We start from the raw sequence: 15,138 nt of genomic DNA, 5'->3' as shown, positions 1-15,138 counted from the left end.
TCTCGCAGTTAGCGGTATACATAAAATAAGGCTTTGTAGAGAGAACTCTCAGCGAGGAACGCCGCGCGGAGTGACCGCGCGGTTAGAGGCCATGTAACGGACTGCGCGGCCCCTCCCGCCGGAGGTTCGAGTCCTCCCTCGGGCATTGGTGTGAGTGATGTTCTTAGCATAAGTTAGTTTAAGTAGTGTGTAAGCCTAGGGACCGATGACCTCAGCAGTATGGTCCCTTAGAAATTCACACACTTTTCTTTCCCAGCGACGAACACTTCGTCTAGGGTTTTTGAGGAGGTTTGTCTGGAGATCTTGACAAGATGATTTCCATCGCAGACGTAGAGAAGGAACGTTGCCGCAGTTAGCAAGTGATGTGTTGGAGAGACCAGGGGATGGTGGCACTCGCAACTTTCTACTGCGCAGTTTGCAGGGTACGAGGCTTACCGATCCTTTGCGGGCTCATTATTAAGGTCAAACGGATTCCAACAATCTTGCAGTTTTCTTGAGACGCTGAGGATTGATTCACGTCTCTGTCAGTTATGTAGTTTGCATGTAGTAGTAGATTTCCATTGCTCTGGCGCAGTAAAGCGATCAAATTTGTCTTTCCGCAACTGATTTGCAAGAGGCCAGTCTTTTCTGTTCGCCTAACCGACTTTTAGGAGGTCATCTAGATTTTAGATCGTAACTATTTCATGTTCAGCAACTCTTACTTTTCGAGTTCTATGTATTTTTCAACCTTGAGCAAATTCTGTGATTAATTTTTGTTCATATATGTGTTAGGAGAGAACTTTAAAATATTTTGGGCTTAATGTGGGCCATTATTTCATTTCATAGATGATCCAGTTTTTACTACCTGCTTTGAGATGCAACGCCCAAGTCTTCTATTTGCTAAAGCCATCCATTTCCTATCATTAATCTGTGGCGCTCCAGTTGCTATTAAACCGCATGAACCTATGGGAAGCGATATGACTATAGGTCGGTCCAGACCATGTGGATCAGTTGACGCCTCACAGTATCCGCACGTCAATCGTGAGTAGTGTTGTGAATGTCAAACTGATTAATACCGACCTTTATGGTAGAACTGTCGAATATAGTGGTGAAATTTGTAAATTCAAACATTCTGACGGAAACGTTATTGCAATTAGTGTTACCCATACCAGTTTTGGTGTAAGAAGAACGCGGATTATTTAATTTCCATTTGAAGCCACAATTGCAGGAATATCGTCTTACACGGAAGTGACCAGTAATATTCCAGAAAAGCGGTGGAACTCATTAGTTACCCGTACTGAATGGCATCAGACAACTAAAAGTAGACCTACAGAAACATATTCCACTTTACATTAATGTTTTTGGTTACAGTGAAGGACAGCCCCGCAAGTGCGCAGGGTGTGGCTCAACGGGTCAAGTGGATGCCCAATGTACATATGTTGCGTGACAGTTTGGGAATAAGCTGCCATGTAACATCCTCCGTGCAGTCCCAGTCTCTCTTCATGTAGTTTTCATATTTTCCGACACATGAAGAAAGACATTCGCGGCCGTCGATTTGCGTCGGACGAAGAAATGCACACCGGACTTCAGTCTGTATGCAACCACAAACATTTTTTCAGGAAGTCACTGACTGTCTTGTGTCACTGCGTGATAAATGTAATAACAGTTAGGGCGATCACTTTTGAAACAGTAAACAGTTACTTACTTTTTTCCGTGTGTTTCGTTTTCATTAGACTGCCCCTTCCACTATTCCTACTAGCAAACCCCGCAGTGCTTCGCAACTGCTAAATATGTGTGGCAATTGGATATATGTCCTAATGAAGGTTATCCCAGTCAATTGTTTCACGACGAAAATTTCGGCTCCTCGGCGCGACTTCGCCCACTGATTGTATGGTAGACGAAATTATAATAAATCATATAGAATATGAATGAAAATGACTTATTGCTTTTAGTGTTTTGTTTTTTTTTAATTTTTTTGTACACAGTATAGTTACCATACTTTAGAACGTACAACATTTTTCGTTTTGTTTGAATACTGTGTGGTAAGAGTACGAACAAGTTTTCTGATCTACCATTTCGTGGAAGGGCAACGTTCAACTGACCACTCTTATCCTACATCAATTCCAGCGTATTTCAATATCTGGTCTCAAGCTTTGTTTACTGCTATTGCCAATGAAACATTGACTAGGAAATGAACTTAACTAAAATGAAGGGGTGATCGACCTCTCTAGCTGCTGGAAGGGTACTGGCTTCATTGACATTACTCCGCGTAGTTTTAATCTGCGAATGTGTATCATTACAAAGTTTTGCACGATTCAGTCTGTGTCGTAGCATTCTAATCACAACCTATAAATAAAACTTTTCTGTTTTCAGTTAAAACCGACTACGAAGATGGAAAGAAAACAGCATATTGTTGTGTACACAATATTTGTTTAAAGTTATAAATGTGGAAGAACAATAATATGTAGCAGGAACAATTTGGCTAATGGTTTAAGTGCCCTGCAGTAGAAGTTAAAACTAAGCGCGAGAAAGAGAACTAAACCGTATGTTTTCACAGCGCAGCACTTTTTTCTTACAGTCAGTCTTAACACGAAAGATGTACGTTGTTATTTACAAAAATATATAGCCTATTTCCGTTCGAATGTTAATCAGAGTATTGTGTAAAAATTTGAAGAACTTATCAAACGTTTCTTCTTTAAATATTAATATAGATGCAGATAAGATTACCTATTGACAATATTACACTCCTCGTAACTATATTATTTAAAGGATTCAAATATTCTGCATGTCTCCCAAAAATCTTTGTTTCCTTTATATCGATAGCCACTGCTGCGTAGAGGATTGGAAAAATAAAACTAACCCAGAAAATACTTCATGCACCTTAGAGGTATGCAACCCAACTTACTTCATCTGCCTCACGTGCGTATATGTAAGCTGGCTTGTCTGTCTTAAGGCGCATGAAATATTTTCTGGGGTTGCTCATCATGTATATAGGCGTTTTGATGAGAAGTATAAAGTTGTGACTCTGGTTTAGTTTGGCTGATTCGAATCGTGGTGGTGGAAGACACTTTCACCACAACCATTGGGCCGGTTAGCGAGGAGACGTGAAGTTCCTGATCGACAGATTTTGCGCCAATCTTCTGTGTTAAATTCCTTACCATTTCACAGCGTCTCACGGAATGAGGGCATGAGACATCGTCTATGGTGATCACCGGCTGGGGATGTTAAACTCGGTAGCCCGCTTAGTGCTGTTCAAAAATAGGAGGCAGGGCTTCAAGCTGTCCATTTTCTCCCAGTCTTACCACCATCCTAAGCACATTTCTATTATACTCAACAGATACTCAAAAGATGGAACCCTCACTCACTGTGAGGAAAGAAGAAAATAGTTTCCGATTAGGTGACTGAACCTATCCTTCGGGATAACCCAGCCAACAATATCACCTGACACTTACTTTTGTTTCTCCTGTGCTATTTCTTCTTTGTGTACGTAACTATACTTTACCACATATTCCAATAACTCATTCATTGAAGAGCTAAGGGATTTCGACAGTGTTCTTTCTACGCCTATTCTGTCTAGTTCGATTAAGCGTTCCTACCATATCCCCGAATACTGATTATTCCTTCTGGGACATTGACGATAAATACTGCACACGACAGCTTCATGTATCATTTTGATCAATAAATTACAAATTGTATAAACTTTATAAAAATTGAAAATAAAACAAAATATATATTTTACTGTTCTTTGGTTTGAACATGGCATGTAATAAAGAACAGATTTTATTTGGTCTTCATAAATTATTAGCATTGCATAAAATAATAACGAGAAATGAAAGGGAAAGTGCTATAATTAAGAGTCGAGAAAATGTCACTTTCTAAGAAGTGTCTTTTTATCATAATTTTACTTTGCATTTCCGTGCTCGGAATGGATCAAATTCTTTGATTACGTCACTAAAGTCAAGTTTAGCAGCTATAACGTAATTAGTCGATAAGACAGGTAAATTAGACAGTCATTCACCCGTGTTCGACCTGACAATCTTTTTAACATTTTCTGTTCGCTGAAACTTCAGCTCTCAAGATGTTGCTCATCTCTTTTAAGAAGCTACTGGGAAGAAGCGACATTGTAGAACTGGCACTGTGACACGGTATGCGTTTAAGTCGCTGACCGAGCAAAAGGCTTCTTCTCATAGACAGAAGACAGGAACACGTGGGGAGGGAGAACTTACGTACCTCTACCGGTTAATTCTTAAATCTTCTTTCGTTCTTGTTTCTTTGTCAGTTTTTGTGCCCCTTATGTGCCTGCGCAATTGGCAGGGACTTATCTAACCATCACTTCGGTCCCGCCGCTTCTTCCCTGGTTTGCTACGTTCGAGTTCCTGGGTTGTCGGTATTACGACCCGGATAAAAGAGTATTGGGAATGGTGGAACTAGGGCACTCACAAGCAGACCACACGATAATCTTATTTTTATTATTTTTTACATTTAAGGTACATCAAGTTCAGAACTGGAATATTGACCATCCAAAGCCGTATGATACAACTCTCAAAAATTCTAGAGAAAATCAACTTTAAACTTGTCCGAGGAAATTTTAATCACTAAAATGAAGATAGGTTTAAAGACTAGATGTATGACTCACTGTGTAGCGTTGGGGAATGGTAATCGGATAATCAATGAATCACTGGTTCGACTCTTCCTAACTCTTGCTATAGTCTTTTTTTGCTTCAATTCATTCGTTCAGTTCGAATACCTACATCACGTATACATAAAATTCACAAAATATTTTCCAGTTAACATATATGTTGTCATTTTTTTATTAAAAATACGTATCATCTTCCAAATTACATTTTGCATGCAAACTTTCACTTTTCATTGCAAATAAAAATTCTTAATTTACAAAAATTTGTTAATAAGTTTTTAATTTTTAAAAAATTTAAACATTCTTTTATAACATATCGATAATTAAGGATTTATGTTACAATGCATGCAATATGTTATTAGAAAGAAGAAGAAAGGTGATTAAAGATGCGTTAATTATTATATATTTGTTAAATTATACGTTTAAAAGAAGTAGGTATTCGAACAGAGAAAAATATGAAACAGAGACACCATAGTGAGATTGGAACCAGCGATTCATTGGTTACCCGTTTACCATTCTTCAGAACTTCCGAGTGAGCCATCCAGCCGCTTCTGAAAATGATCTTAACTTCGAAGTCTATTTTCTAAAGAATTTTTTAGAGTTGAATCTATCTGCTTTGTGTTATTGATATGTGTCATGCGCGTCATGTACCATAAATATAAAAAAATTATAAAAACCTGGTTGTGGATGATCTTCATGTCATTGAATGGCTTCAGACCACAGGAGCACCCTCAGTTACTCCAGCGCCTGCATCTCGGTACAAGAATTTCTAATAACAATAACATGGACCTTTAGAAAACTAATTGATTCACGTAATTTTCTTTCGGCGACAAACTGCAGAAATTTTAGATTCGGCAAAAGTTTAGTGGAGCTACAACAGGAGTTAAATAACATCAAATTGGATTATCAGTAGCGTCGCGAAAACAGGGTCGAACGGAATCAAAATTTGGACATATATTTTGCTGTTCAGTTTTTCCCTTGAAACTATCATACACGTGACCTTTAAAGAGAATTTCGAAAGAATTTACAAGTAGATCGAAGGGAAGACTTTGGCATGTTTAGCCTATGCAAATGGTATCTGTCTACGCAGCAAATAGAGAAGCTGAAACAAACGAGCAGGGCACTGGAGATGGCAGCCAGTAAATTTGGGCTGCTCATGAATGAAGCCAAAACGGATTACCTCTTTCTGGCTCGTCGACGAGGGTCAAGATACTGGATAGTTGGAGTCAGTGAGGGCGGGAGGCCGCTCCTAACGCAGAGCCCACGATTTTAAATACCTAGGAGTGCTTTTCCACCGATAACTCGTCATGCGAAGCGGAGATCAGTGCCAGGATCGATGCATGAAATCAACCCTCCTACAGCCTAACAAAACTGCTGCTGTCCAGAGACGATTCAGGACTCGTGTATAGAAGACGCTGATCCAACCTATGGTACTATATGGCTGCGAGATGCGGAGCATCCGGAAGCAGTACTTTCTTAAACTTCTCAAAGTGCCGCGGAAGATCTTTAGTCCGATGTCGGGCTCAAACTCGGATGAATGGAGGGTAAGACACCACCATGAGGGGGATGAACTGTACCGGGATGAATCGTGAGAAGCAAGCTAATGCAGTGGACTGGTCGTGAGCCCGGATGGGACAGGTGGCCACGGAAGCTCCTGGATTCCATCCCCCCAGGTAGGAGACTCCCGGGAATGCCAAGGAAGAGGGTAAGAGATGGCCTCCATGAAGCCTAAGGCTGTGTTTACAGTGGCACCTGCAACGGTCGACAGACGCGATCGCCCGAGTCCGTCCGATAATATCGGCTGACACCTTCGCCACAATACATCTTCCGTCCGACAGTTCAGATTTGTGCACAGGGTGAATCATAATTAGTCTCGAAAACAATCTGCTTCCACGGTCACTGGATTTATTTTTAATGGTCTCAGAAAGAGCACAAGGCGCTACCGTTAATGCATAAGAGAGGGAGGGAGGGAATGGGGAAGGGGACGACTAATGATATGTCACTCGTGTGGAAAAATGTTTTCGAACCGGCCCTGAGTAGGCCTGTAGTGATCTAGAATATTTCCTCTTTGTTACTGCGTTTGCAGAAAATCTTTTACAGTTGCATTTTTAGAAATACACTAGGCAGCAAAGCTAACGAGCAGAAGGGGCGGCTCGGTAGTGTTTCCTGGTACTCACTCTCTGCTGCCGGTGAGACCCATTACGTCAGACTGTGCCGCTAACGAGCGCTGGTTGGTCTCTCTGGAGCGTGTGGAGGGGCGGGCCTTATATTGAGAAGTCGTCCCCTCCTCTCGTAAGGCATTCAGCGTCCCTCGCACGGCTGCTCCCACCACTAACCTGAAATGCACACCAAATAGTAATCACGTCACCACTTGTTTGTGTGTCTGTGCGCCCTCGTTAGAGGTTGGCTATTTTCTAGTGGATCTCCGCAGCTTACTTCTTGTTCCGTGCTTGTAGCTCCCTATCGTCAAGGAGGTGGCCAGGATTTTGTCAAAGCCGAGAGGAGGGGGAGGGGGTCCGATCTGTCAAAGAGAATCTTAAAAAGACTCATCCTATTCATTTATTTCCATAGAGAACGATACACCATTTTATTCCACAGTGATCTCGGAGTTTTCACCAAGCGGAGATACAATTTCCTTGCTTAGGAGTCTCGCATTTTGGCAAACCACTAAGAAGCAGAAGTTTCCAATCTCCCTTCACACTCCAAGATCATTTTGCACTTTTCTTCTTTCAGTTTGGACTTGAGCTGAGGAAGTGATCACACAAGGACGGGCGCAAATTTTTTAGTACACCATGATTATTACTGGCAGGGCTTTTGGAACGAAGAACTCTGTGTTCAACAGAGAAGTTAAAACAATTCTTGGTGGCGAAAATGCAAAAGAAACCGGAATTATTCAATCTTACTCTTTTCCCAGGTTCCTCATTCAAGTATACATCTCTCACTTTTTGCAGTGTGAAAAATATCATTTTGTGCCTTAAAGAATGTCCCAGCAGATGAATACATGAGTTTAAATGAGGAAAATTTTGATTATTATTTATTTGTCATACCGCTTTTAGCGCCGGGGATATCCAGAGAGATGTTCAGCTCGCCTTTTAATTTATGCAGAGCGGATGCCTCTTTAAGGGAACTGGAATCTTTTTGGAAAGAAAGATATTCGGAAGGAATTGGTTGTGGCCTGTAATAAGGGACCAACCGCGGCATTGCCGAAATAGAAAATGGGAAGTTACAGAAATTCATTTTCAAGGTTTCTGGCGGACGGATTCAAGCCACGTCGCCTCCCGAATCCAGAGTTGCTAGCACAGCGGACCAGCATGCCGAGATACCCCAAGTCAGTGGAGAATTTGCTTGTTGTACATTGTTTTAAAAGAAAATAACATGCATCACAACAAATTACTAAATTCTGACATTGCATGTGTTTCCTCTAAGTGTGCGATCATGTGAAGGTGCATGAATGCATGCAAATTTTAAGGTTTAATTGTGCATGGAATTGCTGGCTTCAATTATCATGGTTTTTTTTTTTTGTCATCAGTCTAATGACTGGTTTGATGCCGCCTGCCACGAATTCCTTTCCTGTGCTAATCTCTTCATCTTAGAGTAGCACTTGCAACCTACGTCCTCAATTATTTGCTTGACGTATTCGAATCTCTGTCTTCCTCTGCAGTTTTTGCCCTCTACAGCTCCCTCTAGTACCATGGAAGTCATTCCCTCGTGTCTTAGCAGATGTCCTATCATCATGTCCCTTCTCTTTATCAGTGTTTTCCACATATTCCTCTCCTCTCCGATTCTGCGTAGAACCTCCTCATTCCTTACCTTATCAGTCCACCTAATCTTCAACATTCGTCTATAGCACCACATCACAAATGCTTCGATTCTCTTCTGTTCCGGTTTTCCCACAGTCCATGTTTCACTACCATACAATGCTGTACTCCAGATGTACATCCTCAGAAATTTCTTCCTCAAATTATGGCCGGTATTTGATATTAGTAGACTTCTCTTGGCCAGAAATGCCTTTTTTGCCATAGCGAGTCTGCTTTTGATGTCCTCCTTGCTCCGTCCGTCATTGGTTATTTTACTGCCTAGGTAGCAGAATTCCTTAACTTCATTGACTTCGTGACCATCAATCCTGATGTTAAGTTTCTCGCTGTTCTCATTTCTACTACTTCTCATTATCTTCGTCTTTCCCCTATTTATCTCAAACCATACTGAGAACTCATTAGACTGTTCATTCCGTTCAGCAGATCATTTAATTCTTCTTCACTTTCACTCAGGATAGCAATGTCATCAGCGAATCGTATCATTGATATCCTCTCACCTTGTATTTTAATTCCATTCCTGAACCTTTCTTTTATTTCCATCATTGCTTCCTCGATGTACAGATTGAAGAGTAGGGGCGAAACGTTACAGCTTTGTCTTACACCCTTTTTTAATACGAGCACTTCGTTCTTGATCGTCCACTCTTATTATTCCCTCTTGGTTGTTGTACATATTGTATATGACCCGTCTCTCCCTATAGCTTACCCCTACTTTTTTCAGAATCTCGAACAGCTTGCACCATTTTATATTGTCGAACGCTTTTTCCAGGTCGACAAATCCTATGAAAGTGTCTTGATTTTTCTTTAGCCTTGCTTCCATTATTAGCCGTAACGTCAGAATTGCCTCTCTCGTCCCTTTACTTCTCCTAAAGCCAAACTGATCGTCACCTAGCGTATTCTCAATTTTTTTCCATTCTCCAGTATATTATTCTTGTAAGCAGCTTCGATGCATGAGCTGTTAAGCTGATTGTGCGATAATTCTCGCAATTGTCAGCTCTTGCCGTCTTCGGAATTGTGTGGATGATGCTTTTCCGAAAGTCAGATGGTATATCGCCAGACTCATATATTCTACACACCAACGTGAATAGTCGTTTTGTTGCCACTTCCCCCAATGATTTTAGAAATTCTCATGGAATGTTATCTATCCCTTCTGCCTTATTTGACGGTAAGTCCTCCAAAGCTCTTTTAAATTCCGATTCTAATACTGGATCCCCTATCGCTTCTAAATCGACTCCCGTTTCTTCTTCTATCACATCAGACAAATCTTCACCCTCATAGAGGCTTTCAATGTATTATTTCCACCTATCTGCTCTCTCCTCTGCATTTAACAGTGAAATTCCCGTTGCACTCTTAATGTTACCACCGTTGCTTTTAATGTCACCAAAGGTTGTTTTGACTTTCCTGTATGCTGAGTCTGTCCTTCCGACAATCAAATCTTTTTCGATGTCTTCACATTGTTCCTGCAGCCATTTCGTCTTAGCTTCCCTGCACTTCCTATTTATTTCATTCCTCAGCGAATTGTATTTCTGTATTCCTGATTTTCCCGGAACATGTTTGTACTTCCTCCTTTCATCAATCAACTGAAGTATTTCTTCTGTTACCCATGATTTCTTCGCAGCTACCTTCTTTGTACCTAAGTTTTCCTTCCCAACTTCTGTGATGGCCCTTTTTAGAGATCTCCATTCCTCTTCAACTGTACTGCCTACTGCGCTATTCCTTATTGCTGTATCTATAGCGTTAGAGAACTTCAAACGTATCTCGTCATTCCTTAGTACTTCCGTATCCCACTTCTTTGCGTATTGATTCTTCCTGACTAATGTCTTGAACTTCAGCCTACTCTTCAACACTACTATGTTGTGGTCTGAGTCTATATCTGCTCCTGGGTATGCCTTACAATCCAGTATCTGATTTCGGAATCTCTGTCTGACCATGATGTAATCTAATTGAAATCTTCCCGTATCTCCCGGCCTTTTCCAAGTATACCTCCTCCTCTTGTGATTCTTGAACAGGGTATTCGCTATTACTAGCTGAAACTTGTTACAGAACTCAATTAGTCTTTCTCCTCTTTCATTCTTTGTCCCAAGCCCATATTCTCCTGTAACCTTTTCTTCTACTCCTTCCCCTACAACTGCATTCCAGTCGCCCATGACTATTAGATTTTCGTCCCCCTTTACATACTGCATTACCATTTCAATATCCTCATACACTTTCTCTATCTGTTCATCTTCAGCTTGCGACGTCGGCATGTATACCTAAACTATCGTTGTCGGTGTTGGTCTGCTGTCGATTCTGATTAGAACAACCCGGTCACTGAACTGTTCACAGTAACACACCCTCTGCCCTACCTTCCTATTCATAACGAATCCTACACCTGTTATAGCATTTTCTGCTGCTGTTGATATTACCCGATACTCATCTGACCAGAAATCCTTGTCTTCCTTCCACTTCACTTCACTGACACCTACTATATCTAGATTGAGCCTTTGCATTTCCCTCTTCAGATTTTCTAGTTTCCCTATCACGTTCAAGCTTCTGACATTCCACGCCCCGACTCGTAGAACGTTATCCTTTCGTTGATCATTCAATCTTTTTCTCATGGTAACCTCCCCCTGGGCAGACCCCTCCCGAAGATCCGAATGGGGGACTATTCCGGAATCTTTTGCCAATGGAGAGATCATCATGACACTTCTTCAATTACAGGCCACATGTCCTGTGGATACACGTTACGTGTCTTTAATGCAGTGGTTTCCATTGCCTTCTGCATCCTCATGTCGTTGATTATTGCTGATTCTTCCGCCTTTGCGGGCAATTTCCCACCCCTAGGACAAGAGAGTGCCCTGAACCTCTATCCGCTCCTCCGCCCTCTTTGACAAGGCTGTTGGCAGAATGAGGCAGTGGCGGGGATCGAACCTGGGACCGAGGACGTTTTGATTATGAATCAAAGACGCTACCGCTAGACCACGGGTTATATCTGGAACTCTCAGAACAAGATAATGAGCTTAGAATATAAATTACTCGTCCCAAAAAACAGTGGTAGGAGCAATTCGTATGCACTACTGCGCGCTGTACCACAAGGGACATTTGTACGATCAGCTGTTCAAGACGTGAAAGAGGAGAGTTGATAACGCGAAGAAAGAAAATATCATTTTTCTATAGCCGGCCGGAGTGGCCGAGCGCTTCTAGGCGCTACAGTCTGGAACCGCGCGACCGCTACGGTCGCAGGTTCGAATCCTGCCTCGGGCATGGATGTGTGTGATGTCCTTGGGTTAGTTAGGGTTAAGTAGTTCTAAGTTCTAGGGGACTGATGATCTCAGATGTTAAGTCTCATAGTGCTCAGAGCCATTTTTAGCCATTTTTAGCCATTTTTCTATAAACGACATAAAATAACTGTATGAGTGTGCGCTCATTAACACTGGCCATTTTAATTGTCCATTTTGATCGGTATCTGTATTATTATTATTTTAAAACACGCCCTTTGACGTGGTTCGGCCACAGCCATTATCAGAATCCGTCAGATAAACAGAACAAATGCGAAGTAATATTTCTACCAAAAAACAATAACACATTGTACACAGGGTGTCCCCGGACGAATTTTCAGCATTCAAGATTATTATAGAAACGATCATTCGAAGCAGAAAGTCCACAACACATGGGTTCTAAAATAAACTCGTTAAAAACTATCAGCATTTTAAGTGTCTTTCAAGCTGCCAGAGATGTCGAAAAGCTAGTTGTCTTCTTTTACATACATACCTCTGTCCATGACATATTCGTCTTTTTTGTGCTGTGATAGTAGCATTTTTAAGTCTGGTGTAGATAGAAGTCTGTCATGACTGGTGGAAATGTTGTAATTAGAAAATTAACAACCATACATGTGCTTCTCGGTGAGAAAGAAGCAACACAGATGCAATCACACAACAAACAACGGCTCTACTTTTTCTCTCATCAATATTGTCACTTTATCGTCACGAACACTGCACAAAGCGCCAGATCTGAGAGAGCTCAGACCGGAACTAAAGGGAAAAATGAAGACAAAGCATTTGTTCAGTGGAAGAGATGTGTTTTACGTTAGCGACGATGAACAAGTGCTCATAGCTCTTAAGGTATGTACTTTAGAGCCCATATTTACTGGACTCTTTTTCTTGTTTTGGCCCATACTTAAAACAAGTCTGAAAGTCTGCAAATCAAAGAGATTTGTTTCAGAGTACCGAAAATGAAGTGTGCATTTAGAGCCCATTTTTACTAGATATTTTCGCTTCGAATTATCGCTCTTGTGACATTCCTGAATGCTGATCTTTCTTCCTGTGACACTCTGTTGATCGCTACGAAGAAATACTACATATAAAATCTCGACACACTTGATCTCGTCAATTAACGTGTACATTTGTATCATATCTAGTACTGTTTAGCGACACAGCACGTGTTAAATAACCATCTGTGGGAGTTAGGTGGCGTTAAATGCTATTGGACTTCTTAACTAAAATTCAAATTAACTGAATCTGTGTTGGTTGTCTTCATTTTCCACTCCAGTTCCCTTCTGAACTCTCTCAGGTCTGGCGCTTTGTGCCGTGTTCGTGACGAGTGACAATACTGATGAGAGAAAAAGTAGAGCCGCTGTTTGTTGTGTTCTCACCGAAAAGCACATGTATGGTTGTTCCCTAATTACTCCATTTCCACAAGTCATGACAGACTTCTATCTACACCAGACTTAAAAACGCTCCTATCATAGCACAAAAAAGGCGAATATGTCATGGACAGAGTTAGGTGTGTAAAAGAAGGCAACTAGCTTATCGACGTCTTGGCAGCTTGAAACACATTTAAATCAAAACATCTTGACATATTCGCGCTTTTTTACTTGTTAGTATCAGTACTCATCGATCGAGTCAAGTAAAGTAACACGATACATGATGTCGTGTTAACATCATGACGCATGCTATCATGTAATCCTGGCCGGCCGCGGTAGTCTAGCGGTTCTAGGCGCTCAGTCCGCAACCGCGGGACTGCTACGGTCGCAGTTTCGAATCCTGCCTCGGGCATGGATGTGTGTGATGTCCTTAGGTTAGTTAGGTTTAAGTAGTTCTAAGTTCTAGGGGACTGATGACCACAGATGTTAAGTCCCATAGTGCTCAGAGCCATTTTGAGCCATCATGTAATCCAACATGATATTTGTTATGCCGTGCAGTATGACACAGCGTGTCATTTAAGTTTAGGACACATGCATCACCACTCTGGGAGTCTTCCTGTTTTTCATTCTGGCTCCCAAATTTCACTCTGCCATAATTTTGACATTAGACTGCCATTACGTGCTGACCGATGTAGATTTTTGTTGAGTCTGGCGACGACTGATAGTGTATATGTTATTTACTGTCTTTCGAACGACGTTGTTTACACCGTGGCAACGGATAAAGCTTCCACGCACACAACAGGACAACTACTAATTACATGTATTTGTCTCCCTTCGTACCAGATTTGAACAGATTCGCAAAAGTATGAAACACAGAATGCGGTGCGTAAAGAAGCTCACAAAAAAACTTTTATTACGCACGTAAAATCTGAGTGAAGCTAGGTTTTTGAAAGCGAGTTTTCAGTTTAACGTAAGAATGCATTTTTTTAATTCATTTGATTCACTTTAGGCCGTTTCCGCGCATTCAGTTCACATAAGAACGAATTTTACGTTGTACATTTGAAAAAAATGAAGTCCCATGCTTCTTTACAGAGCGTAGGGGAACGATGCGGGAGACCCGCACCGCCTTACTAGGCAAGGTCCTAACGGAGGTGGTTTGCCGTTGCCTTCCTGCGACCGTAATGGGGATGAATGATGATGATGAAGACGACACAACAACACCCAGTCATCTCGAGGCAGGAAAAATCCCTGACCCCGCCGGGAATCGAACCCGGGACACCGTGCTCGGGAAGCGAGAACGCTACCGCGAAACCACGAGGGGCGGACACGTGGTACATTTAGCTCCTATTTAAAACATCGTATCTCGACAACGGACAAATACTATTGATAAGAAAATTTCGTTTTGACTTTATCCATTTATCTATCTTCGTGTAAAGTTTGAACCGATTCGTACAAGTTTAAAGTAGAGAAGTGATGCGCTTCAAGAAACCTTCCAGAAAAACGCGTTTTTTACATGTAAAATCCGAATCCCTCCCTTTAAACTGCGATTCCGCGCGCAGCCTGTCAGACATTTATTACAGCGCTCTTACGCTGTACATATTACAAAAGGGTCACCCAGTCACCTAATTCCAGTTGCAGATTGCCTATCAGCTTCGACAAAAATTTATGTTTCAGTGCTTTAAGTAATTACTGAGCAAATTTAGAATGCTTCCTTAGTATACCCATAAAGACAGTGGTCGTCAAACTGCTGCGGCCCCAGTCAAGTGTTTGTGCCGGCTGCTGTTCTGTTCTATAATGATATGCATGTATCAATTAACAGCCGGATCCACAAACGTCTACTAACGTTAAGAGCTTCTTGAGAGTGTAGTTTTCCAGCGCAGTAACGAACATAAATACTTACAGAGAGAGCAGTATTTTAAGATATGCTTAATTTTAATTGACGTTGGTGACTTCGGCCGTAATCTAAGTAAAGTTGACCGCTTACCCCATGGGTGGAGGGGTAAGTAGCGCGTTTCTCGTTTGTCTTCCAGTGCTGACAACTTACTCGCGTATGTGCCTCGTACCAATCGGCTGTTATAGTATAAATACCA

At 41.5% G+C, this 15,138-nt stretch overlaps 1 protein-coding gene across 1 annotated transcript in view; it reads right to left on the bottom strand.

The window, feature by feature from the left end:
• Positions 1-15,138, bottom strand: part of LOC126419759 (uncharacterized) — a 316,376-nt gene that overhangs the window by 236,350 nt on the left and 64,888 nt on the right. The window contains exon 2 of the mRNA XM_050086933.1: positions 6,793-6,951. Coding sequence (XP_049942890.1) covers positions 6,793-6,815 — 23 coding nt within the window. The 5' untranslated portion in view covers positions 6,816-6,951. The remainder of the gene's footprint in view (positions 1-6,792; positions 6,952-15,138) is intronic.

Source organism: Schistocerca serialis, chromosome 9, assembly GCF_023864345.2.
Source record: "Schistocerca serialis cubense isolate TAMUIC-IGC-003099 chromosome 9, iqSchSeri2.2, whole genome shotgun sequence".
Lineage (NCBI taxonomy): Eukaryota > Metazoa > Arthropoda > Insecta > Orthoptera > Acrididae > Schistocerca > Schistocerca serialis.
Note: the sequence above shows the minus strand (reverse complement) of the source record. Positions and strands in the feature narration are given on the sequence as shown.